The sequence below is a fragment of the Apteryx mantelli genome, chromosome 10 (assembly GCF_036417845.1).
Source record: "Apteryx mantelli isolate bAptMan1 chromosome 10, bAptMan1.hap1, whole genome shotgun sequence".
NCBI lineage: Eukaryota > Metazoa > Chordata > Aves > Apterygiformes > Apterygidae > Apteryx > Apteryx mantelli.
In genome coordinates this window covers 88,235-115,392 of record NC_089987.1, presented here as the reverse complement: position 1 = coordinate 115,392, position 27,158 = coordinate 88,235, and the positions used below count along the sequence as shown (strand labels likewise).

The 27,158-nt window shown below is 41.5% G+C and overlaps 3 protein-coding genes across 7 annotated transcripts in view; 2 read left to right on the top strand and 1 right to left on the bottom strand.

The window, feature by feature from the left end:
- Positions 1–3,096: 3,096 nt before the first annotated feature.
- On the bottom strand, positions 3,097–5,243 carry TERF2IP (TERF2 interacting protein). The gene is made up of 3 exons (XM_067302254.1): positions 4,718–5,243; positions 4,327–4,412; positions 3,097–3,709 (listed from the first exon to the last, which is right to left on the bottom strand). Exons 1-3 carry the CDS (start codon positions 5,226–5,228, stop codon positions 3,266–3,268), a joined length of 1,041 nt encoding a protein of 346 aa, XP_067158355.1. The 5' UTR covers positions 5,229–5,243; the 3' UTR covers positions 3,097–3,265.
- A 31-nt stretch (positions 5,244–5,274) lies between these two features.
- KARS1 (lysyl-tRNA synthetase 1) lies at positions 5,275–15,958 on the top strand. 2 transcript variants are annotated; one of them, XM_067302253.1, is made up of 14 exons: positions 5,275–5,375; positions 6,109–6,259; positions 6,465–6,630; positions 7,050–7,143; positions 7,413–7,599; positions 7,782–7,907; positions 10,625–10,744; positions 10,995–11,157; positions 11,278–11,451; positions 12,162–12,247; positions 12,942–13,027; positions 13,342–13,468; positions 15,305–15,448; positions 15,839–15,958. In XM_067302253.1, exons 1-14 carry the CDS (start codon positions 5,314–5,316, stop codon positions 15,923–15,925), a joined length of 1,773 nt encoding a protein of 590 aa, XP_067158354.1. In that variant the 5' UTR covers positions 5,275–5,313; the 3' UTR covers positions 15,926–15,958. The 2 variants fall into 2 exon arrangements, with proteins under 2 accessions (XP_067158354.1, XP_067158353.1); XM_067302252.1 differs by lacking the exon at positions 5,275–5,375 and adding an exon at positions 5,495–5,585.
- Positions 15,959–16,223: 265 nt separating this feature from the next.
- The window catches only part of ADAT1 (adenosine deaminase tRNA specific 1), a 28,376-nt gene continuing 17,441 nt past the window's right edge, over positions 16,224–27,158 (top strand). For 2 of the 4 annotated variants that reach the window (XM_013960159.2, XM_067302251.1), the window contains exons 1-6: positions 16,224–16,708; positions 17,468–17,536; positions 20,658–20,712; positions 21,487–21,617; positions 22,950–23,574; positions 26,379–26,524. In XM_013960159.2, coding sequence (XP_013815613.2) covers positions 16,393–16,708; positions 17,468–17,536; positions 20,658–20,712; positions 21,487–21,617; positions 22,950–23,574; positions 26,379–26,524 — 1,342 coding nt within the window. In that variant the 5' untranslated portion in view covers positions 16,224–16,392. The remainder of the gene's footprint in view (positions 16,709–17,467; positions 17,537–20,657; positions 20,713–21,486; positions 21,618–22,949; positions 23,575–26,378; positions 26,525–27,158) is intronic. The other 2 variants (XM_067302250.1, XM_013960158.2) reach the window with 2 other exon arrangements.

Sequence of the window (27,158 nt, the reverse complement as noted above, 5' to 3'; positions counted from 1 at the left end):
GACAGGTACGCTCCTTGACCTACAAAAACAGTGTTCCTGATGTAAAAAGAAGTACAGGACCCTGATATGATCATGTGAAAACAAACTGTCTCTGACACAGGGGAAGGCATGCAACTGTGTCCCTAGTAAAATGGAGCAAAGAACTTTTTTTTTTCTTTCTTTCTTTTTTTTTTTTGGGGGGGGGGGGATCATGGGGGAAGGTGGAGCCAGAATGCCCTGAAACAGAACTGTATGATGTGGTGCCACCCCTGGGTCCTGTTAGTGGGAAGAGAGGTGGAATGAAGATACCTAGAGCCATCTGCATAAACAAGAGTGTATCCTTGGATAAACAGTGCTTTTCAAGAGTCCAGAACAGGTGGAAAAAGGACCACCTTGAATAAGCTGTGCCCTCTGCATCATACATTTTATCCAGTTCCTACACCTAATGGGTGCACTGAGCGCCTGCGGAAAAGTTCTGAGTGTTAAACAATGCCTTTGCATGGTTCTGCAAAGGTTAAAGCACAACATATGCACTCAGAACTTTGCATTGCAGGTCTGACTAATTACTCTGAAAAGGACAAGCTCACTCTTAAAGGAAGTGTCACTTAAAATAGGTAAAACATAGTAATACTAAAAGGCATAGCAGGCTTTACATCTGATCTTTTCGTGTTGCAGTCATTTACTGTGCACACCCTCTCACTTTGAATTCAAGAGCAGTTTTGGCAATGTGAAGACTCACACTGATCTGTGAGATTTGGCTGAAGAAGGTGATGGGTCTTGTACCATTGATCCTGGTCATCAGCGGTCCTTGGATTTCTAACCCGACTGGTAAAGTTTCTAACTGTTTTAAATCTTACTACTTTATTTGCTATGTTCTCATGGGCATTCTTGTTAAATACTTGTCTGGTCTTCCACAAAAAATCCCAAGGAACCAGTCTGAGCAGCATGAGTACCCCGAATCCTCCTCGCTCTTTCAGCAGGAATGATGTGTGCAGTAAGACGCTCCACAGCCTAATACAGAGTTTTGCCATTTATGTAGTTAACATTGGTTAACTCTCCAAATAAGTCAGTTGGTGTTTCAGGACAGAAGTCTTCTGAACTGGAGTAGCAGTCATTATATTATTATCACTGGCTTTTAATGTAATTTGAATTTGACTTAAAATTGGCTATATCCTAATTCAGACTTTTTTTTTTAAGAGCATGACAATGCAATAAGCAAAGAACCTAAAAATAATTTTAGTAAAAATTTCAATTTTTGCATTCAGAAGCCCCTTTTATTTCACCAAAGGATGACTGAATTCCAGATTTACAGAAGTTACGATTAGTGTTCAGTTGTCATTTTGAGAGTGATTATTCAAATAATGTTAAAATACTGACCAGAGCATGGTATCAGTCTGAGTTTTTCAGATTGTGACTGTATTCTAGCAATGTTACTCTCTCTCTTAGCTGATAGATACCTAAATAAACTCTGAGCATTTGTTAACTTGTACCTAGCCGTATCAGGTTTGAAATGGGGCATGTACACCTGGTCGTGCCAGCTACCCCCCATGGCCTGATGCAAGAATTACTTTTTTTAGACTGAAGAGGTTGGGGCGCGGTCATCTATAGAGATGCAAGCTGTTGGGGGGGGGGGCCTATAATCAAGGTTTTTGAAATCTTGAGGGCAGCGGGTAAAGTTAATATTGTTAAACAAATCCTGCAATACCAGCAGTGAAGAACACTTCCTGAAACTGGTAGAGGTCAGTTTAAAACACATAGGTACCTTCTGGAGCTTTCTGCCACAAAAGGTTATTGGGGAGAAACAGTATCAGTGGATACAGAAAGGGATTAGACAAGCTCATGGACAACAGATGCATAAACATATACTAAGGAAATGGGCAGGGATGTACCCTCTAACATCATATGATGACTGTGTGTGCTGCTACAGGGAAAAGCATTGCAGATAGTAGCCAAATAGCACACTTCCCACCAATGTCTTCGGATAAAACACTCGGCTAGAAGTAGCATTGACCTGACTTGCACATTTTCTGAGAAAAAAATCATTCAATCCTAGCTAGAAACTTCACTGAACATTGCAAAAGGTATTCTTCCCTAGGAGGTGAAAGCTAATGTGGGAATCATTTGATGCTTTCCCTCTGAATCAAATCACCTTTGATTTAGGCAATCCCACCTAAATCAATCAGGTGATAACTTAGGCCAGAGCTGGCTGGCAGAGCTTAAAATTCAACCTGAAACAGTAAAACACCTCTGCTGCCTAATCGAAGGTAGGCTGGGCAAGTGCTGCACCAAACAAAACTGAAAAGCTTTGATCTTTAGAGGAAAACAAAATAAATGTAATACACAGAAGGTTGGAAGCTGAAAGATCCTCTGGTTCCTTAAATCAAGTTTTGGTCTGTCCTGCGTTATCTCATGAATGAGTCTGTTTATTTGGAATATAAAGACACTTATCCGTTTTTAATCACAAAGAAGAATTACAGGGCATATCCCCCATCTGTCAAGGATGCATTTGTGAAAAGTAACGCTAAGCAACTCTAGAGACAGTAAAACATTTTTTCTCATAGAAATTAGTGTAATAAGGGAGGGATGCATACAGGAACTTAAATACATTACAATACGCAGAAGTCCCTGCATATTGTAACTATCCTGTTGATATCCCAGTAACATTGTCCCCCAAAATAGTTTTTTTTTCCCTAGAGGCTCTTTGGCATGTGGAGCTTGCTTGTAAAAAAAGAAAACAGAAATTGAGATGGCTGCCTACTGGCCTGAGAAGGTAACCAACAAATCATTTGGCAGAGCAGGTATTAGATGATCAGCCACAGAACTCTGAAGTGACAGACACGTGACAGAGAGCAGGCTGCTATTGTGTACTAATGCAGTTAAAGGTCAGAGCACTGAATGTGGTTTTGTCACACTTCAGTGCTCTGCCCATTCAATATCCCTTCCATGCAGCAATGTACAGGTAGGACTGCCAGCTGGTTTACATAGCAGATGTATAATTCCAAGTTTTATGACTGAAAGTTTGCTTTATACTGAACAGGACCTTTCTCTCTTCACCATTTTTTACTTTAAAGTCCTCAGTATACTCAGTATTACCAAAAAAACCAACCAAACCCCAAATGCAAAATAGGTCCTTTATAAAAAAGAATATAATACAGGCTTGTTCATTTTAAAGAATGTGAGACTTCAGAATATTAAATTTTCCATCACATTTGTACTTGTAAAATGACTCTGCTTTCAGAAGTTCTTGCCATAGTCCTAGATCAGTCATTCTCTGCTACTTTGCTATCTAACTCTTCCTAAATGCTATTCTTTTTGCTACATTTTCAGCTCCAAATTTTGCTATCAGTTTACTTCTGACATGTTCATCATCTTTTTGCAATTCTAAATCGTCCTCTCTGCTCCACACAGGGTATCCATCCAAGCGCTGTCCTGTCTGCAGGAAGTTTAAGGTAGTCTCCACTTCACCAGTGTTTTTCAGAAAGGCCTGTGTAACAGTGAGCAAGTCCATGCTGAACTTCTGCATGAAGTGCTGTATAATTTTTACTACTTCTTCCACCACACTGGAAGAAGGGCAAGTGCTTGTTGGTCTTTCCTCCCCTTGTAATTGAGTATCAGGGAGAGCGGAGTCCTCCAGCCCTGTTTTCAAAGTAGATGCTGTTTCTTCTGGGGACTTTCCCTCTCCATCTTCTGAAGCAAATTCTTCTGAAATGTCTGAGGCGTCACTTCCTGACTAAAAGTAAGAGAAATGGAGTTATCAGTTAGACATGGTATTTTCTGCAAATATTCTTATATTACTGCTACCCAACCATTTTCCCTGGTGATTCTACAGTGTATAAAGGCATTCAGTAATTACTAGGTATAATAAAATTCTGTGATTGAAATAAGACCATATATATTTACAACAATACATAAGACCATGGAAAAGCATGAGATATAAGGAAGGATTTAAATTAAGTATAAAAGGCAAAGTAAATGTTAATGTAACTGCAGGACCATTCTGTGCCTAAGGGTGAAAGGATGACACCCATTTGCCAGTACAGTGTTCAACATGTAATAGTGCACAATACATTGATTTCCTCAAGTCAACTTTGGGCAGGGAATCAAACTAAAAAAGAATAGCTCTTATTTCTTATACTGTAGGGAGATGCTGTTCAGCATAAGCGACATGGTTCACAACTCACACGAAGTTCCCACTTAGCCACAGTGGAAGTGTTGCCACGGTGCCAATTAATTAAGAAAAGTTAACTGCGTTAACGCACAGGAAAGCCATTTTGCGGCAGGCGCCGAGGGCTTCCCGAGCAGGTCCCGCTCGGCGAGCGCAGCCACGGGCCCCTCGACGCTTCTTACCTCGGTGCTTTCAAACTCCCGATTAGCTGCCGCGAAGATGCCCATTTCTGGGGCGGGCTCGCCGGGGGCGTCCGTCCGCCGGGGCTCTGCGGGGACACGCGGGCGTGGGCCGCCGGGCCGCGGCAGCACCCGCAGCGGGGCCCGGCCGCCGCCGCCATCCGCTCCCCCCGGCCCGGCCCAGCCCGCCGCCGCGCTCCCCGGCTGGCGGCTCCCCCCACCCCGCTCCCCGGGCCCCGCGCCTCCTGGCTGGCGGCCCCCCGTTCCCCGCCGCCGCGCTCCCCAGCCCCCGCCGGCGGCCCCCCGCTCCACCCCGCCCCGCTCCCCGGCCCCCGCTCGCCCGCTCCGCGGCTGGCGGCCCCCCGCCGCCGCGCTCCCCCGCCGCCGCGCTCACCCGCCGCGGGCCCGCCGCGCCGCGGGCGCAGGTGGCGCAGGTAGCGGTCGCGCATGGCCTGCCAGGAGTGCCGCGTCAGGCCGCCCCGCTCCAGCTCCTTCCAGAGCGCCGTGCCGCCCGCCCGCGCCCCGCGCCGCCCGCGCACCGCCCGCAGCAGCGCCGCGTCCTCCGCCTCCGTGAAGGCCAGGCGGCCGCGCGGCGAGGCGGCGCGGGGCGCGGGCGCGGGCGGCAGCCGGTAGGGCTCCAGCGGCAGCCGCCGGTTGCGCTGCACGCACTCCGACACGTACTCGGTGGAGACGGCGCCGCCGGGCGCCGCCTCGCCGGGCTGCGCCAGGAGCACAGCGCCCGGCTCCTGCACGCGGCACAGCCGCCCGCCGCCCGCCAGCACCAGCGGCGCCAGGCGCAGCTTGGCCAGCCCGGGCCGCACGTAGAAGCGCATGGGGCTGCCGTCGTCCCAGAGGAACAGCGTCCGCGAGGGCCCCGCCACCGCCGCCCCGCCGCGCTCCGCCATCGCCGCCGCCGCCGTCCCCCCGTCGGGCCCCGCCGCCGGCGCCACCGCCGCCGCGCAGGCGCGGGCGCGCCCCTAGCGCGGGAAGATGGCGGCCGTGGCGGAGCACGGCGCGGACGCCGCGGAGACTGAGTCGCGCCTCAGCAAAAAGTGAGGGCGGGACAGGGCCGAGCCGAGCCGAACCGAACCGAACCGAACCGAGGGGGGCGGGGCGGCGGGCGTCCGCCCGTCCGCCCGCCTGACCCGGCGCGTGCCTCCGCCAGGTGACCCGCCGCAGCGCGCCATGCTGGGCCCCGCCGCCGTGCGGCTGCTGGGCCGCGCCTGGAGGGCCGCGCCGCGGGCACTTCATGGCCAGAGCAGGTCGGTGCTTCGCGGTCTGGGCCCGGCCCGCCTCTTTCCTCACGAGGCCGGGGTCGGCGGGATCAGCCTCGGGGCTCCCGCGGGCCGCCTGGGCCGGGCCGGGCCGGGCCGCGAGGCCGCCTCGGGGACCCTGAGCAGCGCCTGTCTCCTCTCCTGGGAAGCTTGCCTGATCTCAGCGGCTTGCTACGCGGGGCTGTAGGGCCCTAATGCTTAAAGGGGGCTGCAGAGGATCTGTGGGCACACAGGCACGCCTCCCCAAGGCATGTTTCCACAGTGTTTGGTTTTAGCTTTCCCTGAGTGTTTATCTCTCCTAGGGGATGGAAGATTTTATTTTGATCCTAGGGGATCAAAGGCTTTATTTATTGTATTTAAGGAGAAGACGTACTTAAATATTATTTTGGCTTTTGGGTAGAGTAACAACAGGGTTACATATACGCTGAGCTTTTGGCAGAATCCTGTCAAGTGTTTCCATTTAGAAGTCTCAAAATTATCTGCTGCATCTGGTTTCCTCCTTTTTTTGCAGTGAGCTGAAGAGACGTTTAAAGGCAGAGAGAAAAATAGCTGAAAAAGAGGCAAAGCAGAAAGAGCAAAATGAAAAGCATTCAGATAAGTCTTCCTTGTCTCCTGACTCTGAGAATAACATTGGCACTGATGAGGAAAGCTTGGATCCAAATGTGAGCATCTGGCCCCCTGCTTATTACTACTCTGAGAATAAATGTTACTGACTTACATTTGATTTTTAGTCAAATTGAACTAAAGGGTTAAAAGGGGAGAGACCTCCATCTTCCTAAATTGGGACAGCTGTGTTTTAATTTTTAACTTGCAACATGTTTTCAGTCTCTAACAAAATCCTTTGGTTTTGTTTGTTTTTGGTGACAGCAATATTACAAGATCCGTAGCCATGCAGTCCAGCAGCTGAAGGGCACCGATGAAGATCCTTACCCCCACAAATTCCATGTAGACTTATCTCTCTCAGATTTTATAGAGAAGTACAGTCACCTGCAGCCAGGAGATCACCTGACTGACGTTACAGTGAGAGTGGCAGGTAAAGGTTATTCTGGGATATGGAAGGATGGTCTGTTGCTTTGTAAAGCCAAGTGCTAGCTGCTTTTAGAGATGGAGTGGTCTGTTTTCCAATTCTGCTGGTGCCTTGTAACTCAGTCATGAAGCTAAGTCTGTAGCAGTGTTTGACTATTCAAGACAGGACCTTTCAGACTGAGTGGAGTATTACAACATCCCTGACAAGTGGGAGATCAGATTATGATTCGGGCTCCAGGACCCAATGTTCATATGACCTTTTGTGCAGTGGTATTAATTTTGAGGCTTTAACTGCTTCTCTTTGACAGTTAGTGATCAGTTCAGAGCTGACGATCCTTTGTCCAAATGACAATACCGTGGCTTTTGCCCTGTATGCTTTCTGTTAGGGACACATTTCCTGATGTCTTGTATACTTTTGGTATTTAGGTCGAATCCACGCAAAGCGTGCCTCTGGAGGGAAACTGATCTTCTATGATCTTCGAGGCGAAGGAGTCAAGTTGCAGGTCATGGCAAATTCCAGGTAAGTAGAATTATTCCTACTATCATTCTAAGCCAAATGACGCTCTTGGGCCTGGAGATCTGCATTTGGGCATCCTGTTCCTTCAACTCTTTAGCTAGGTTGGTCAGCTAAGGATTGGCATAGGCAGCCAGGTAGTGTTGTATTAGGATGTTGTGGTTGGCATCCCTCTTAGATATTTGTTAAAGGATTTGGTCTGGGGAGAGACTTGCAGGACAGTGTGGAAAGTTGAACTGCAAACAAAGCTGCTTAAATTGTTACTGTAATTACAGGCTCTACAAGTCGGAGGAAGAATACTTCCGTATTAACAACAAGCTGCGTCGTGGGGACATTATTGGTGTACAGGGGAATCCTGGGAAAACAAAGAAAGGGGAACTGAGTATTATTCCTTATGAAATAACTTTGTTGTCTCCATGCCTGCACATGTTGCCTCATCTTCACTTTGGCCTCAAAGATAAGGTAGCTGTCACACCTATTGCTCTTGGAGGCTCTTTGAGAGAAGGTCTGAAGGGGATGACCTTTTGTATCTGCTGATGGTATCAGTGCATTAGTCTTGCTTTGTTCTTGGGGGTTTTTTTTGTTTTTTTTCCTTTGGCAATACATTTTGTTTAGGTTTTTCTAAAAGTATTTATTCTTTTCAGGAAACTAGGTATCGTCAGAGATACTTGGATTTAATTCTTAATGATTATGTGAGGCAGAAATTCATAACCCGTGCAAAGATCATTACATATATTCGGAGCTTTCTAGATGAGTTGGGCTTTCTTGAGGTAAGGCTTCATGGTTTGTTTCTCTCCATCTACCAGATATTTTTGGAGCTCCTCAGCTTCAAAGCTACCTCATATTCAGGCTCATACGCAAAATGTGTACAGAAGTGAGAATAATGACCTCAGTGTGGCATATTTTACCGGTTTTACACAACAGGAACTATTCCTTTGTTCTCCTTTTAGAGTTAAGACTATTCCTGAGGTGTTAGTATGTGATTCAGAGAACTTTTATCAAGGTAGCACTTTAAACTATTGAAGCCCGTTCCTTATTTCAATAATTTAAGGTGTAAAATAACATCTTTGAAACTGCATTTTGCTTCTGGAGGTAAATGCAGGTATTATTTCATGCAAGTAAAATTGATTCTATCTTAAGATCTATTGGAGAGTAGTATATTAGAAAAAAATACCAGCTGTGCTCTGTTGCATCCAAATTCTTCATTGAGCTTTATGTTATGATCTGTTTGCTAACTGTAATGTAGTTTGTTTACAAGTGTTTACCAACTGAATCTGCAGAAACTGCCAGTGGAGTTGTTTGAAAGCAGTGAGAGGATGTAGCAGTCCAAATCTGTGCAGTGTCTTTACTGTCTTATATGGATTGACTTTAATAGGTTTCTTTGGTTTGTTTACTTTTTCAAAACAGTCTTAATCTAGTACTTAAAGATTTTACTGCTCCAGTTATAACTTGATCCAGAGGAACCGTTAGAGTCCTTTTCGGTTTATATGAAGTGTGAACTTGCCATTGGAATAGTGGAGTAAGTTACTTATGCCTGGTGAGCATGTTGGGAATAAAATACAAGGCAGAGGAATTGGGGAGTGGCCTACCGTACGGCAGAGTGCAATTGGAAGATACATGAGCCACTGCTGAATCATACCAGTGTTCCACATAGCATGGTATAGTGTCATGGCAGAGACAGATACTAGCTTGGATTGGAAAAAATATAGCTAAATCATAATAGGTATGGTACTGTGCTCTTCAGCTTATTGTCAGGGCTCATTAGTTTGGTATCAGCTCCTTGCTCATGAGTTAAACTCAGTTTCTGATTCCAGCACTGTCCGGGATGCTGACTGCTTTTTGTTCTCTACAGTTCAGCTTGTTATACAGTGTGGATCTGTCTGGAGAATCACAGTAATTCAAAATACTTTTTCAGGGAGCTATATTAATTCATATTCTACAAAGTTTCTCCTCTTTCTCAAGGTCTAGATTTGCTCTTGTTCTTGTTTTATCACTCATTGACTTCTGTTTTTGTCCTGACCTTTGTTCTTTCACAGGAGTCCTGAGTCTCCTCCTAATTCATAGAAGGCTTCCTATTCTGCACCACTTTAAGTAGTTCTGTTGTGAATTGTGAAATATTTGTTTTCATGATCCTGGGTTAGTAACAGAAGATTAATTCTGGTTGATGCCAAGAGGCATTTCAAATGTAAGGACAGGCAGCCTGAAGTTCTTTGTGCTAATGGTGGTGAAAGCCAAGCTGGTTTGTCAGCACAGCAGTTTAAAACAGGCATCTGCTGCAGAATCAATTAGAAAATTGTCCTCACTTGGGCAGAGGAAAGGAGCAGATGGTTGTTCTGTTTGACCACCTCCACCAGCCCTCTTCAGTAGAGTAGATCATCACCCAAGGTTTGCGTCGTAAATCATTCTGCTGCTCCATTTTTTCCATCATTCATAGCTGCTTTCTCTTTATTTTGTCTGTGTGCCTGGCAGGTGGTTCTTGCCCTGGGGATTTTAGTCTGTATTTGATACTGGCCTCAAGGCTGTTTCTCGTGTAGTTGATAGTGTATATTGCCTGAGCCATAACTGCACATCCTTTAAACAGATAAGGAAACGCAGTTTGCGTGAAAGTAAATTTGTAACAATTTTTCTGGAGCTGCAGCCTGCAGTAAAATGATTTTTTTTTTTAACTTGAATTTGCATATCTTTTCATAAATTAATTCAGTTGGGCTCTGGAATTCCGTGTGTGTGTGTGTGTGTATATATATATATATATGTGTGTGTGTATATATACATACACACAAAATTAGCAAATGCTTGTTTTTATGTGAAGTGAACATGTTCTTGTATGCCTACATTCCCCTCTCCCCCAAATATTTTTGAATGCTCCACATTTAAAGACCTTAGTCTTAATTTTTTATTACTTTTTTGTTACAAAAACAGTATTATTTAAGTTGCTCAGGTTTTGCAAAGTTTGCAGTAGCCGCAGCATTTCATTTCTTTCAGTGTTACCATTTTTTTTGTTGAGACTATCCTAAAGAATTTACAATGTGAGCAATGATTTGGAAAAGATACTAAGAAAGTTTGGTATTTCTTGTAAGTCTTATGAAAGAGCTCTCTATCTTACCAAGTCGATTTTCTGCAATACAGATAGATGATTTTGTGACAATGCCACAGTCCGGGTCCTGGCTTATTGCCCAACAGATTCACATTTATAATAAGTATGAATGATTCTTGATAGCAACAAATAGCTTAAGCAGCCTGTCTTTATTGACTGCATGGGAGGAATGCCCTTTATTTCAGAACTGTTTTCATTTACTGGAATGTCAAATAATAAATGAAATACAGAGATTTTTTTTCATCAAAGCCAGCTGTGGTTTGTTGTTCGTTTTAGAGTTCTGCTGTGGAAACGGAAATACCCTAAGGACTAAAGCAGAGCATGCACTTGAGTTAGGAACCTGGTAATACTTATGCCAGTGTTACATTCATTTTTGTTGTTACTATTTTTCAGATTGAAACTCCTATGATGAATGTAATTCCAGGTGGGGCTGTGGCTAAACCTTTCATCACATACCACAATGAGCTGGATATGAATTTATATATGAGAATTGCTCCAGAGCTTTATCATAAGGTAAAATACAAGCCCCTCATGGCCAAACTCTATATTCTCCAAGCTGTTCTTCCTCATTCTAAAAAAGTAAATATAACTGAAGTGAGGATTATTTTTGAAGAATAGTTGACTCATTGTATTGGAGAAAACAAAATGTGTCTTGAATGAGAATCACTAGGTCTTGTTGTCTATGTTGACAGTTATACTTGCTGAGCTTTCTTTCATTCTTTTGAAAAAGTTAGTGTTTTTACTAGAATTTCCTTTTGTTTAGATGTTGGTGGTTGGAGGCATGGACAGAGTATACGAAATTGGGCGTCAGTTCCGCAATGAAGGAATTGATTTGACTCACAATCCTGAGTTCACAACTTGTGAATTCTATATGGCTTATGCGGACTACCATGACCTGATAGAAATTACAGAGAAGTTGCTTTCAGGTGATGTATGCAATATTAAGTAAAAAAAACAAACAAAAAAAAAAAGAGTAAGAATCTTCAAGAGGAATTGCATGTTATGTGGCTTGATGTTGTTTTCTAAACTTCAGTTTCCTCTTGTAGGGATGGTGAAGCATGTTACTGGAAGTTACAAGATTGCTTATCATCCAGATGGTCAAGATGGACAGACCTACGAGATAGATTTTACTCCTCCTTTTCGGCGCATTAGCATGGTGTATGAACTGGAAAAGGTCCTGGGAGTGAAATTTCCATCAGCTGATTGTTTTGAAACTGAAGGTTAGATGCTGAGAATGAAGATGCTTTAATTCCTCCTTAACATGAGGAGGGTAAATACCTCAGGTTCTCCATCTGCAGTCTGTCAGCTATTCTTTTGAGGTGGTGGTAATACATGAGTTTGCTTTTTGCTGATTCTGTCTGTTATCTGGGATTCCAGAAAGAAGTCTTTGTGCTTTGTAGTTTTTGGCAAGATCTGACTCTTTTGCTTCTCCCTTTCTTGAGTATATATGATGCTGTTGTAGTTACCCAGGAGATGACATTTGTGGAGCTCTTGCTGAAGAGACTCAGTTTTTTATTTCTCATTTCTTCTGTCCTTAGTGCAGCTTAGTCTCCGTGCCTGTGATTGCAGGATAGGATTATTTTGGTCTTTCTTCAAAATGTGTGTATCTCCTATTTTATCCCTGGAATCTAGAGCCGTAAGGGAACACGTTCATATGCTTTTTAGTGATTTTGTGCTAATAAACTCTAGCAGTCATGATGTGGGATTATGTATAACTGTTGCACAACTCTCTGAAATAACTTATATTTTAGTGTAAATTGATAGAAACAAACACCCCTTTTCTAGATTGAAACTGATACTTGAATTAACGTTTTCCACAGTGTATACTGTTAAAATCTTCAGAGTCGCTCTAAGATGTGTTGAAGGATGCAGAAATAAAAGACATGGCTGTCTGGGTGGCTTTTCTAATTTCTGTTTACAACAATTCCAGAAACTCGCAGGTTCTTTGATGACCTTTGCATGGAGAGAAATGTTGAGTGCCCACCCCCCAGGACAACAGCCAGGCTTCTTGACAAGGTAAGTAAAGGTGGTGTTTTCATAATCTTAAGGTGTTTGGGGATCTATCTGTATGACTAAAGTTCATACAGAGCAAAAGCTTAGCTGTATGTGGGAAACTGCACTGAAATACAGTTAAACTCTTTCTGTATCAAAGGGAGAAAACTTGCTATGTCAAAATCTTTTCCCTGTTGTCTACAGCAGAATGTAGTGATATGTACTGATGCATGCTTAATGCCAGCCCTAGAGGATTTTAGTTTGATAAATAGTCTCTTGTGCCTAAGATGGATCTATTTATCTCACGTCAGTTTTGTCAGTGAGATCTGTGCATTTGTATGTACCTTATCGAACTGGTAGGCTTACCACTTAATACTCAGATCAACTGCATTAAGTCTTTTTCTTTCGACCCCAAATATTGCCTGATAGCTGGGTTTTTGCTGCTTTCTCTATTGACTCTGTCACAATGTCCAAATTAAAAATTAAATTACTTTTTTTTTTATGTACAGTGTGTGCTATGTCACTTTTCTTGTCCAACTTGGACACACGTTCTCTGTTAATGAAGATATTATCATGATTAGGCATTATTAGTTGGGAAACATTTCACTTCTACAGTACCTTCTTCAGTACCGAAGGGAGGGAAGTAGGATGTTTGGGGTGGGCAATGCTACTAAAGTGTCATTGTACTCTACCTATCTGTTCTGTTTTGTCTTCCCAGTTAGTTGGTGAATTTCTGGAAGTCACTTGTATCAACCCAACATTCATCTGTGACCACCCACAGATCATGAGTCCTCTAGCCAAATGGTAAGTATCAGACACAGTCATGATGTAACTCACTTTAACCCCTCTATTCCTACTTTGTAAAAAAGGTCCCATATGTGAAAATGGAGGTTTTGATGTTGTATAATGGTTTGTGAGTTCTGCCACCAACCCAGATAGATATTGGTTCCTTAGCTGTGAAACCCATCTTCCAGAGAAGTGCACCGATGCTCAGTAGTGGGAAGTGCTGACAGCTGTTACTGCCAGTGTGGGCCATCTTCATGAAGTAATGTATGCTCTCTTTTGCTTCTGTAAAGCTGTTCATTTTAAGGTGTGGTTGATTTGTCTTCTTGATATAGGCATCGCTCTCATCCAGGACTGACAGAACGCTTTGAACTCTTTGTGATGAAGAAGGAAGTGTGCAATGCGTACACAGAACTGAATGATCCTTTTCGGCAGCGGCAGCTTTTTGAGGATCAAGCCAAGGTAGGGTGTGTGGATGATAGTGAATCAACAATTTAGGCACATAAGCAAATAATATTTCCTGTGTCTATTCCACATCTGTTGTTAGTCCCTACTGCTGAAAAGGGCTGTTAATAATTTGAGCAAGTGTTTCTCACTTAAGTGAAAGCCTGTCATTAAAACTTTACTAGGTTTTAAAAGTTAATTCCTTTTGAAAGAATTTCTCTGAGGTAAACAAGTCTAAACTCCATGGTTGGTTAGTTTTTTAGTAGGGATACTATGTTTTCGAATATTTCCTCCTTTTATTCTACCTGAAGTGCCAATCCGAAAAAAATCAGATGTGCAAAATGTTTCCTGTCCTCTTCAGGTTGACAGTGAGTTATTTTTCTGCAATTAAGCTATTATGTAATCATACAACATTATACTCTTCTAGCTTATTAAATGAATTTCTGTGTCCAGTGAGAGTTTTAATGATGCATAAGAAATAATCTAATTTCCAGAACTGAGCTATTATTATTTTAAAGTGGCTCACAGAATAGACCTGCAGACTCTTTGGAAATTATTCAGCCTGCAAATTTATATGACTAGGTTTCTGTAGGTAAGCCTAAGAAAGGAGGGACTCAAACTAATTTTGTTATATTAGTTATGTATACATGCACGCACACTCATTTAATGGAGGTTAGATGATGCCATCTGCAGAAACAGAGTACCTGTTCTTTCTAATCTAAATATGGCTTCACACTATCTGAGAGGATTAAACAGTGGTCTAAATCAGGAAAATATAGGTATGTTAACTAATTCACATGTTAGGAAACTTCAAAATGTTAAGTCAGCATGAAATAATATTTTAGATATCTTTCCCCTTTGGTCTGTGTGCATGTGTGTACATATATATTTTTATATATATGTTTGCTGCCGTTTTCTTACAAGCTTCTGGCCAGTGTTTGCAGATATGTGATTATGGGTATTGATTGAAAATTTGCCTGAAAAATTAATGTTAAGTTGGAAACTGAGATGAATGGTGGCAGTTCACATTTCAATATTTCAGACTCAGGCAGAAAAATGTCTTTATTTAACAGTCTTTATTGAAACTGCCTGAGCCAAAATGTTTTGCAGTTTCAACACTTACACTTGACGCTTTCTAAATTTGAGAGAGTTGGCTTGTCTGTATTTTTATTACTATCACTTTCACCATTTGGAGGCTGTCACTGTCAAATTATGTAAGAAGTATGAGTTACCATCTCAGTATTGCTTTTCCAAATCTTTTTACTTGAGGAAAAAAGATGCCAAAACTTTGTTTCATGGAGCAATTACTGATGATTCACATGATTTGGTCCATATTTGTTTCTGTAAATGTTAAGGGAGAAGGATTGCAGGCGATAAAGAACCTCAAAAGCCTTTGAAAGCAATGTATTTACTTCCACTGTGGTCTGTTGCCACACAGGTGGTTGAAGTCCAAAGACAGACATGGCCCTACAGATAGCTTTTACCAAAGTGAAGGGGTTGGACCTTTGTCTAGAAAGCAAACTCCTAGATCAGAAAGGAATCGACATAGCAGGCATAGATGGGAAAGTTTCAGTAGAACATGTGGAAAACTGCAGATCAGATAGAGAGCAAGAAGAGGGTTTGCCAACCTAGATTTAGTGTTGGAAGCACCCATACAAGTGGCCTCCAGAATTCTCCAGGTGGTGAGATTGTTTAATCTGTTATCTGCTTATGTGGCTATATAGAAGAGCCTTGCTTTTATCAGTTACCTGGCTCCTACAAGAATAAATGTTCATCCTTTTTTGGTAGGCGTTAGTAGAAGTAGTATTTCTAGCTCTGTATGAACCCTTTTAAACTGCTTATTTTCTTATTTAGGCTAAAGCTGCAGGTGATGATGAAGCCATGTTTATTGATGAGAACTTTTGCGTTGCACTGGAGTATGGTCTTCCCCCTACAGCTGGCTGGGGCATGGGGATTGATCGCCTCACCATGTTCCTTACAGATTCCAATAACATCAAGGTAAATGTTAGAAATGGCAGCACCTACTGATGGTTTTGTCAGAGAACCGGAATGAGATTCTGCAAAGTAGGCCTCATCTAACAAAACAAAAGTAACAGATAATATAGCTGTTCGAAATTTTTTTAAGGCTAAGAGTTCCACCTCAGAAAAGCTTTTATTTGTTGCACTTGTTGAGAACTATCACCAGATTCTACAGCTGCCATGTGGTTGGCAGGCACGTACCTCACTGGGTACATTAAGCATGAGTTGAGCTCTCTGCAGTAGTTGTCCTCTACCCTGTGGCCGTGCTCTGCACGGTGGAGCATGCCCCCCCCCTCGGGGCGCTTGCTCCCTGGGCCCTGAGGGCGGTGGGGTGGATCTGGTGCCCGCTGACAGTGTCCCTCTTCGCAGGAGGTGCTGCTCTTCCCCGCCATGAAGCCGGAGGACACCAAGAGGGAGGCGCCTCGCGACCCGCCTGCCGAGGGCACCTCTGTGTGACGGCCGTGAATAAACGCAGCGCGCTCTGCCGCCCGCTTGTGTCCGTGTCTCTGTGCGCCTGCGCGAGAGCTACCACACCGGGCGCGCGGGGGTGCCGGGCGGCGCCTGCGCGCCGAGCGGGGTGGCCCGCGGCGCTTCCGGCGCGGCCGGCCGAGGCACGGGGCGCCGTTAGCAGGGGGTAGGGGCCCGTGCCAGGGCGCCGCGAAGGGCGGGGGGGGCGGCCCGCGGGGAGGGGCGACCGAGGCGGCGGCGGCCCGGAGGCCCCGATGACGCCAGGCAGCCCAGGCCCCCTTCGCAGCGGGGCTGTGCGGGGCGGTGGTATGTGGTGGGACCCTGCGGGGCACAGGGAGTCCGTCCGCTGCTGGCCTGCGCAGGCTCCAGCATTGTTGCTTCTTCTAGTGATTCGGGGAAAAAATTAAGACTTTTTCGTGCATATGACATAGTTCTGATAAATAATCCTGAAAGAGATGATGCAAGTGGGCCTTGGATATTGGGATCTGGTACAGGAATGTGTCATGCAGAACAGGGTGGTAGGGATGGAAGGGACTGGGGATGTTAATCCGTGTGGTAATGGCATTCAATTATGTTCCAAAGCTGCCCTTGCACCAGGAGTGATGTGGTCAGCTGATGAAATTGCTGAGCTGTGTTACATACATTATAGTACCAGACTTCCTAAGCAGGGGAAACCAGATCCAAACAGGGAATGGACTTTACTGGCAGCTGTTGTGAAAGTGGAGTCAGCAACTCAAAGAGAGGTTCATGCTAGTCCAGGGATCCCACAGGGTAAGAGGAGTTGTATTTTGTCGGTAGGGGGTCTCTCCCTGACTCACATTTCCCCCCTCCCCCAAGATGCCTTTAAAAAAAAAAAAAATCCCTCCTGTCTTATTTCTCTCCTTTCCCAAATAATTTGCAGTCTGTGGTCATAAGAGCTTTTTGTAGTTTCTGTCTGAAAAAAGATGGCTATAGTAAAATCCTTCTCTTCCCAGGCTCTAACTAAGAAGGTAAAAGCTTGCATTTGGCTGCTCAGTAAGAGATGAAAGCCTAGGCAGGACCTGAATTCCTAATGTAAAGCCCTGCAAAAGCGTGTTCAGATGTTATTCATTAGAATCCTAGAAAGCTCTCAGTTCAGTTGCCTTTAACAGACTACATTAGAGCATTGTGTGTTTGTGTTAATTTTCCCCTCCTTTTCCTTTTGCCTAATTGGTGTTTCCATATTGTCATGCAGATTTTATCCTGTGCTGTTTTCCTGCTGTTTTACATCTTTGAGGAATCCTCTGTCAGTGTTCACTAGCTGCCTGGCATATGATGCCTGTATTAGGATTCCTGCTGGGGAAAGTTAGACTATCCTTAGCACTGTTGCTGTACCCACTATGTTCAATTCTCCAACTGATACTATGTCTTCTGTCTGGAACGTGTCTCATTGCCTGTCTCACTGTACCTTGCCTCCTACGCGATATTCTATGTGCTTTCTTACCAAAATGGCTGTATGAGTGTGATGCTTCTGGTGATAGTTTGTTCAGTTAATGTTGTTTCCTTTTTTAGTAAACAAGGAAGTTGTTGCTATGGGGACTGGAACAAAATGTATCGGTCAAAACAAAATGAGAAAAACAGGTAAGCATGGTGGAAAATCCAAGAACTGAATACTTATTCTAGCTTCTTTCTTGCTGATGTCATAGAATCGATTAATAATGTCCATGGCATTGAGTTCAGTCTTTTAGAGGGAAGCCAAAAGTGTAAGGCAAACCTCACACCTGGCAAGTAAAGAGCATCTTAGGCAGCCAAAATGGCTCCTCTGTTTGCTACACTTGCTGCCTTAAAGGTAAATAAACTTTTTATATGTGGAAACATGTAATTTAGACCCTGAGTCTGCATACCCACATGTTTCCTAGATAAAAGCAAAACAAACATAACCAAAATAATTGCGCTTAGTCACCTCTTCTGCTCTAGTTTTATTGTAGTCTGGTGCAGAATATACTACCATAATGTTAGTGTAGGGGTGATACTAGAAAGGTGGTAGTAGGGTCTTTTGCCATATATTCTGAAGTTAGGTAATACAAGTATTTGTATAATAAGTATATGAGATAGATATGTAACTTTCCACAGCTATCGATTCTTACCATTTATTATAGGACTTTCTTTGCTCTGCATTTTTTTTTTTTTTTTTAAGTCAGATTGTACCTGTTTCAGCTCCTTAGAGAGAGGAGAAGCCATAGTAATTCATGTTGAAAAGTGACTAGGAGGAAAAATATTCATGAATATGTTGATACTGGGCTTTCTACCTTCCTTAGAGTTCAGAGGAGAAATAGAGCAAGATGGAGAATTGATTTTGCACGTCAGTGACAAGCTGTTTTGTGTTTCGTATAATGTACTTAATATCCAAATGAATTTGCAGAGCAAAAGAGAAGAAAATAAATCTTGTTTCTTAGATTTCTATGGATGTTTCTTGCAACTAAGCCATCTTAGAACAGTAGTAGTACAGACATTTTCCTGGCTGATTTAGGAAAATGGAGATTGAACTGTTGCACTATTTGAAATCTGAGTATTAAGAATCAGAGAAGAAATTTATCCAGAAAAGAACTAGTTCTTCTCTCTGTTATGTCCTCCTCTCTATTATGTCTTCAGTGGTCATAAACTTAAAAAAAATTTTTTCAATTATGTTACATTCATTTATTTTTAAATTAAACTTGGATAATCTTTGGTTGGTGATGTTAGTGAAGCTATCTGTTAGAAAACATGCAAAGCTTTTTATACTGAAAATATCCATCACATATTAGATGTGACTGAGATATTCATATTGTTATATGAAGATTCATAGTATTGTGCTACTGTGGGAAATTTTAGTAAATTGCAGTGATGAAAATATATGTGATAGTGTTGGAGGGCTTTTTTATTTAGAAAAGCTTTGGTGCTTTGTAACAAAGTGGATATTAGAAGTCAATATATTGCATGAATGTATATCGGCAATAAATATACTAGGAAGATGCAAGTGCGAGGAAGTCATTTAGTCTTCGTCAAGAAAAATACTAAAATTCACATGGCAGATATTCTTTTCCTTGTGAGAAATTGTGAGGTACTTCTGTAGCTTCAACTGATGTATTTTTAGAAGCACTGAAAGAGAAGTAAATGCAATAAATAATGCAGCAAATTGCCAGGTCCATAGGTATGTTTAACAGTTGCCCAGGAAGAAGTAGTTGATTTGCAAGCCAAGAATACAGAATTTTTCATTAGGGGTGGCTACTCTTCCAAAAGATAGGAAGGCAGTAAATGCATTAGCCATATTTTATTGTGAAGGCTCTAAGAGTGATCTGGAGAATTACCCTGGTGAGCAGTTTGGCACATTCATTTTCATTAAAGGCCTAGAAGAAAAGGCTGTATAATGTCCGATTAGAGAGGCTTGGTTTCTTAGAGCAATCTTTTACAGTCTTTAGCATGTCAGTAAAGTAGAAAGTAAAGTAATTCATGTAAGCTTTCAGGAGGCTTTGATGATAACCCTTTTAAGTTGCACCTGACAAAGTGGACTGAGAGACAGACTATTGTCTTTGATCAAGAGCATGAGAGGCAGAAAGAGAGAATTATTAAAGGATTGATGTTACCATGGCAAAAAATTCTGAACTAGCTCCGGTTCTTACTTTGCCTTAGAAAGGGGATAATACCGGGGTGGAAAAACTTGCAGATGTTGTAGCACATCTAAGTTAATCAGAGTTGGAAAAAAGTAAGAAAAAATATAAAGAAAGTTAATGTTTAAAAAGACCTAGTAGCGTGCTCTAAAGCAGAAAATCTCCACCACTGGTATCTCCCACAAGCATTAAATTAACTATATGGATTTGTGATGGTCAGCATTGGCTTATGCAGCCAAAATATCTCCTTGGCAGCTGATTGGGGATTAAATGAAACCTCAAAACGTAGGCTGCATGGGTAGTGCACCAAAAAGATGCCTTTATATAAATCGGTAGCCCCACTTATCTGGATGCAGGGTGCTATTTTAGTTCCACTTGCCTTACTAGGGTTATTATTGAACAGGTAAGGGGTTTAAGAGACTATGTGAATGATTGTGGACCTAGAAAAACTTGTGGAGAAGATTAAAAAGTTCAGGAATTGTGGCTTAAGGAGGAGATGTATCTTTATTGCATGACCTTTTATTTTGAAGTAGCACCTGGCTTACAGCTTCTGTCCTATTCCTTTAGGTACAGGGACAGGCAGACACTCCAGGAAGTTTAGAGATACAGTATATGAACCTGATAGAAATCAGTATCACACAAAATGTAGTTTAAATCGTAGGTTTTGGTGCAACAATAAGTTTTGACCAAAAATTTAACAAACACTTGAAAATCATTGGATGTCATGCTTATGCTGAGAATATCAAGAGTTACTGTTAAAAACAAGTGTCAGGAAGATAATCGAAGGAAACCTGTGTTTACTCACCTCAAAGGATTTCAGATTTCAGAAGATTTAAAATTTAGTATTTAAATGAGTCTCTGACTTACTGAGGGAATGAGGACTTGTATTCTTTGGTATAGACTTTTGACCTCCTTTTGTGATGATTGAAAGTCTAAGTATCTTGGAATAGCCCAGCTGTTTTACCTAACCTAATCAATGCTAAACCTTCAAATGCTGGCAAATCTGGAGGCGCTTGTGACCTGTCTGTTAAACTCTGTTCTAGCTGTAGTGTTTGCTTTGTTCGTCTCCTCTTCAGTAATGGTCTGGCATTGTTCTCATTTGGATGTTGCTGTAGGGGACATTCTGAATGACAGTCACGCTGAAATTGTGGCCAAGAGGAGCTTCCAGAGGTGAGGCATGAAGTCCGTGTGCTGTTATTCAATGCCACTTGAAGTTGTTTGTCATGCTGCGAATGCTTTTGACCCGTATCTGAAATAGCCAGATTTTGTAGCTTCAGGGGTGAGAAGGTAATGAAAGAGACAGTATTAGCTCTATGTAGGCAACTCTTCTTTGCTCCTTCTATTGGCAGGAGATTAACCTCATTTTTACAAGTCTGGTTAGTCTTTTAGGGCCCTTTCACAAAAGTTTTTTCATCCTCATTATTGTAGAGTCTCTATATGAAGAAACGGGATGTGATTTCATGTGACATCAATGGTGGTCTGATGGCTAGATGTCAAAAATGGTAGCCTTTTTACAGTTTCCCACATACCAAGCCTATTGTTCACAAGGGATAAACTGTCTCAAGGAGATAAACTGGCAGTATAATAATACTACAAAAACAAGGGATAAAGTTTCTGCAGTTTGACACTGCTAAACTGGTTCTCGCAGAATTAGATGAGTGGCAGTGTTGGTAAAAAGTACAGATGGAAAGGGGGAACCTTGGATCTACAAATTGAGGAGGTGGCTAACTCTTCTGAATCCAACACTTAGAGGTCTTCTGTTAAGCTTCTGATCACTGATCCACTGATTGTGGAGTGTGTTGGATCACATCTGTCTATAGAAGTTTGGGTTCATTTGGGTTCCTTTACCAGAAATGAACAAGCGCTAGTGGGCATCTAAATTTTATTGTTTTTGCTTGCACCACAAATTAAGCATGCGATTCTTGTAAACTTTTTGCCCAACAGGTATCTTCTCCATCAGATGTGGCTGGCAGCTTCTTACCAGCAATGCAGTATCTTCATTCCAGGAACCGAAAATGGAAAATGGAAGCTCAAACCAAATATCATATTTATTTTCTTCTCCAGTCATACCCCATGTGAGTACACTTGAGAAATAATTTCAAAGAAGAAATATTGGAAGTAAACCAAGAAGAAAATTGGAACAAACCAATTTCATGGTTCCCTCTTATGGAATCTTTTCTGCCCCTTACCTTTCTTTGGTCTCTCTGGAGTGAGTGAGGCAGTAACTCATGTCATCAGTATGTGCCCTAAGAAGTATTTGACCTGTCTTCCAGAGATATTTGGCATTTTGTCTAACTGGATGTGAGCCATCAGAAATCAGTAAACAGAATATTCTACTTATTAGAGTGGAATGTTTCAGTTTCTTTTTAAACAGGAATGGGTATCATTTTCAGAAACTACCATACCTATCAGAGGCCCTGTTATATTTCCTGGTTGCTTTGCTTTAAATGCTGTTTCCCTGGATTCTAATTTTAATGAAAATCATTGACATTTACCTCTGTTCCTAAAACTTCTTATGGAATGAAATGCAACTTTTTGTCTTGCTATAGCAAGCACTTACTCCTTGGGTCTTAAAAAACCAACCAACAAACAAAAAAAACACATGTAAGAATGTGACTTCCGAGTATACCAGCTTATCAGATGTCTTGATGTTACCACATTCTTACCAGTATGTTCTTTTTCAGCAGCTAGTCTGTTACCAGAGCAAAGTAGTCTTAAGTATTCTCAAAATATGCCTGATCAATGCTTCATGCAGTACAAGTCTTTCAATAAGTCACACAGTTGCTTATACCTTTTCACAGTGTTAATTACATTGCTGGAGTTAGCTATGATGGTTTTCTTCATTAATGCAAATAAAAATATAGACTCTACAGCCTCAAGTTTAATAGCAAGAACATAACCCTGACTACCTTTTCTTTCCATTTCTGTCAGGATATGTTTGATTTGAACTCAGCCTTCAAATTTTGTTTCTGAGCTTGTTTTAGTGGCCTAGATTAAAGCTTCCATCCTGATTTGATAGGGTTTGCGTTAATTATTCTTTTGGGATTGACATTGTTTAACTGGATCAAGCTAATTTTACTTTGAGTCTTCAGCACTGCTTGTGGTCTGTCAAACCACTTTGGAACTTTTCTATTTATAATTTTAATTTTAAATTTTGCTGTTGAAATTATTTCTTCTTTTACAGAATGCAAGAGCTTGAAATTCAATATATATTGTCTCAAATCTCACCTAAGTGTGATTCGTCATTGTACAGGGCCGTGTTGTTTGAAGAGTTTGTTCTTATATCTACATTTTCTTGAGCACAAATCTGTGAAAACCAGTGGTAGCTGTAGTATTACTGGCATGATGATTTTCAGTCATCTGAGACACATTCTTGCCCAGCTTAGATGTAACTTCTTTTGTTCTAGGTGGAGATGCCTCTATTATTCCAATGAGTGAACCAGAGAACCAGCCTTCTAAGCCGGTAATTGGAGAAGATACAGATGGGCCATCAGCAAAGCGTAGTAGAAACAATGATCATTTGGATTCAGAAGATAAAAGGAAATTAGAGGAAATGGCAAGTAATCCTATAATCAAGAGAATGAAGACTGTTAATGATTGTTTTCCTGTGATCACTGAAGACCTAGCTGCTCAGCAAGTATCTGGGAAACAAGCAAGTTTAGAAGACAACACAGATCCAAAGAGCTTTGAATATTCTGCAGAGATGCAAAGAGCTGATAAGGATGCTGGCCTAGGCAGAGCCAAGGTGGTCGATGTTTATAGAACTGGAGCAAAGTGTGTACCTGGAGAGTTAGGTGACGCCCAAAAACCTGGGATAGAGTATCACTGTGTGGGATTATTACGAGTGAAGCCAGGTCGTGGGGACAGAACATGCTCCATGTCCTGCAGCGATAAACTAGCTCGCTGGAATGTACTAGGGTGTCAAGGAGCTCTTCTGATGCATTTCTTGCAGTATCCAGTGTATCTGTCAGCAATTGTAGTGGGGAAGTGTCCATATAGCCAAGAAGCTATGCGAAGAGCGATTATTGAAAGGTAAGTGATCCCCTTTGAAAATCAGGTGGTACGTACAGAGACTGAGTTATGGAAGACATCATCTGTCACACAAATAGCAGGACTTTGCACCAAAGTCATTTGCAGAAAATGTGAATTTCTGCAGATTCACATTTGCGAAAAGTAGCCTTATGTAGTATGGAGAAAAGGTGACTTCAAATTTGATACACCAGCAGCAGACTTAAAAATACTTTCTGTTAGACTCAAGATCCACCTAGTTCTCCCTCCTTTGAGTTATAAGAATTTGTTACCACCTGAGCCTTCCTAGAAGCCTTCCAGCAGAAAATATAACTTGAAAGAAGACAAACTGAGGGTGGATTTTATTTTATTTTATTTATTAGCATGGTGAAGCTGAACTTTTCTTGCACTCTTCTTAAATTTGTTTCCTCAAATAGTGTAAAGAAAAGCTTTTAATTTATTCAGTTATTCATACTTCACAAATCATTCTGAATATCAATAACTTCTCTTTTATAGAATCCCTCTGTTGGTGAGAAAGAGACTTTTTCTTGCAAGTGACTGAATAACACAGACACTTCCTAAAGTTTAATTTAATAATAATAGTAAAATTCATAAAGGCAATCTGATTAAAAAGCTCCAAATCTGATTAAAAAGATCCAAATGAATGTGTAGGTAGTTTTTTTTTTTTTGCACATATTTATAAGTAGCATGGGTTAAGATGATACTAGTTTTATGTTGATTAAATGTAAACCATTCCCAACCTTTTTCCATCACGTACTTTAAAATAACTTTTTTGAGATTTGTCAGTTTCTGTTTTCACCCTTTCTTACTTTAGTCCTGAATGTATCAAATTCTTACCTCTGTGCCTTGTAAATACCTAACACGTAATTAATTTTTTTTTTGAGAGAGAGAGAGAGAGAGAGAGAGAGAATGTCATTGACTTCAAGAGGCCAGGTGGGTAAGGATTATAGAAAGATTATGTGGCTAGCTGGTTTTGATTTTGGATGGATATGATAGTCATGTTGAACATCTGTTTGCAGGTTTCACTCAGGAATAGTTTGCTGTTAATATTACATAGATACTTCTCATGTATACACTGTTATAGTATACTGTTGCACAGGGTAACTGTGGAAAAGGCGTCTTTCTGGTTGTCTTTACAAAGTCTGTTAAAACTTGGCCTTTTATGAACCTACTAGTTCTTGTGCAGGTTTCACTGATTTTAGAAACTGATTTCAGACTTACTTTCTCAGCAAGTACCTGGGTAAACAATGCAGCATTTTAAGCTTGCTTTGAAAGGATTTGTAATAAAAACAGTTTCTTTTTTGCTTTTTAAAGTCTTCCCAAGCTTTGATTCAAACTTAAAGTTTTCTAAAATAATATTATTTGAGTTAGTCCATATACATACAAGTCCAGCCAGTGTAAAATTTCAAAATCATTGTTTTGTCTGCTCTAAGTAGAGGTTTCTGAAATCTGCCATTCCAAAGTTTTGACTGTTTTACGTGCCCTCAGTGTGCTGCTCAGCCCAGGAAACTGAGTTATAGACTTAACACAAACTACTGCAGTATGATTGATCCCTTTTGGTTTAGAAAGATGAGTGCTGTTTAGCAACCAGATTGGAAAATCATGAGTTCACATCAACTTCTGTTTGCATCATTGTTAACTGTCACTTTGTAACTTTTGAGCGAAACTTCACACACCTATGCATGCTTCACGCTTGCACACAGGCTTATATCTCTCCTTAGTCTTTTCCACCATTTGAATACACACTTGATTTGGATGTGCAATGCAAGCTCACCTTTGCAGTCTTCATGCATTCTGAGGGATGCACTTCAGAATTCTGCCATGAGATCCTGGGCCTTCAGCTTCTGTAAGGATGAGGTTTGTGGCTCCACAGCTCTGGCTTTGGAATACTTGTTTCTTGTCCTGCTGCTATGGAATATGAAAGAACTAGAACTTTTGAATATTTTCCACTTCTAGGAATGATTGAAATGATGGATCCCTGCAGCAGTTCAGAACATCTAACACAAGCCAGCTTTTACTGGCCAATTGGAAAAAAGAGAGTTGTGTTAGACTAGAAGCACAAAGCTTATGTGCATTTCCATGGTGGTAAAATTGTCTGCTTCTTTGATGTGAAATACATGCAAGATTTCATCTTTTTCCCTGCAGTGAGTAGTGGAGCTCTGATAATGTAACCTGTCACCTCAGGGGAATTCACACAGGAGGCTGAGTCCACTGCTGCTAAATGAGGAAAGCTGCCTACTGTGCAGTGACTTTCATGCTTCTTAGATCCTTGAGTTGATTAAAACTATCCCAGCACAAAAGGATAAAAAATTCTTCTTTAGGAAGCTGAATCAATTCAACAGAGGAATCAGCATTAGAGGAAGGTACAAGGGAATGCACAGAATTTATTGATTAGGAAGGGAGAAAAGGAGAGCAAGAGAGAAATTGGGGAGCAGAACTGCTCCCTTTAAGAAGCAGGTATTAGACCAGATCATCTGAAAGGATTGACTTGGCTTAGTATCTCATTCTCTCTTTCATACCTTATCTCCATGGATTTATACTAGCTTTTAACTCAATCTGTTTTAAAATCAATTCACTGCAGTTTTCTGGAATGAGCAAGGTCTTACTAAACTATTTGACTTTGTTTTTTAGAACCTAAACAAATACTATTTAGAAAGAAAAAAAAAATCCTCGTATCTCTTTGACAACCCATGTTGAATTCAGTTTAAAATGTAATACGTTTCAGATCATGAAGGGAGGTTGCACAAATCTGCTTGTCCTGTAAGATCAGACTTTAAATCGCTTGCATTCTTCCATGTTTACTTTAGGTGTCAGCAAATCTCATTTTTACCAGATGGTTTTCACACTCAGGATGTTAAACTGCTGCAGTCTAATCTTCAGTTTGAACATAGCCGTCAGGCAATCCAGGAAGTTCAAACTAACAGCAAAACAAAACTTGTTCCCTGTGGTGCAGGTGAGTTAACTTCAACTAGTTGCATAACTGTGTGCAAAAGACCAAATAAAAAAATAGTCATTTTGGTGAAATTTTGTAAAATTTAACTTCATTCATTGCCAGTGTTAGCGACAAAGTGTGGCTTGTAGCAAGAAATTAATTTCAGGGCAGAACTTAATTGTTAATAATATTCATGCTCTCCTGATAGTTCCCTTAAGGTGTTTTTCACACTGAATAAAAGATTTTGTTGATATCATTAAGAATTTATAATCTAAAAAAAGATGGAAAGTAACAAGTGAAGACATGTTCTAATGGTGATAGGAAGACAAAACATATCAAAAGACTTCTTAGTTAGTTATGCATTTTCCTTGGTAATGAACATAAGACTGTAAAACTTGTCATGCTGGGTTATGCTTGCAATCTTTCCAGAAATCTGTGAACATAGAAAGTATACAGAGTAGTGCAGTATAAAGATTTAATTGATAGAGTTTTGAGACGTTGCATTTCTTGTCATGGTGACGAATGAATATGAAAGTCATGTGATTTAGCAGTGTGGTCTTATGGCTTTGCAAAAAAAAAACAAAAAAAACCCCCCAAAGAACAAACAATGGGACTGCCACCATAGGTGTGTAGCTAAACAGTTTCTTTAACTTGG

Excerpts from the sequence above, each read along its gene's own strand:
- KARS1 (XM_067302252.1), top strand. The coding sequence starts at position 5,509 with ATGCTGGGCCCCGCCGCCGTGCGGCTGCTGGGCCGCGCCTGGAGGGCC. Across the intron at positions 6,260-6,464 it reads AGGAAAGCTTGGATCCAAAT|CAATATTACAAGATCCGTAG; the intron begins GTGAGCATCTGG and ends TTTTGGTGACAG. Across the intron at positions 15,449-15,838 it reads CAGATTCCAATAACATCAAG|GAGGTGCTGCTCTTCCCCGC; the intron begins GTAAATGTTAGA and ends CCCTCTTCGCAG.
- TERF2IP (XM_067302254.1), bottom strand. The coding sequence starts at position 5,228 with ATGGCGGAGCGCGGCGGGGCGGCGGTGGCGGGGCCCTCGCGGACGCTG. Across the intron at positions 4,413-4,717 it reads GCGCGGCGGGCCCGCGGCGG|AGCCCCGGCGGACGGACGCC; the intron begins GTGAGCGCGGCG and ends GTGTCCCCGCAG. Across the intron at positions 3,710-4,326 it reads GGGAGTTTGAAAGCACCGAG|TCAGGAAGTGACGCCTCAGA; the intron begins GTAAGAAGCGTC and ends TCTTACTTTTAG.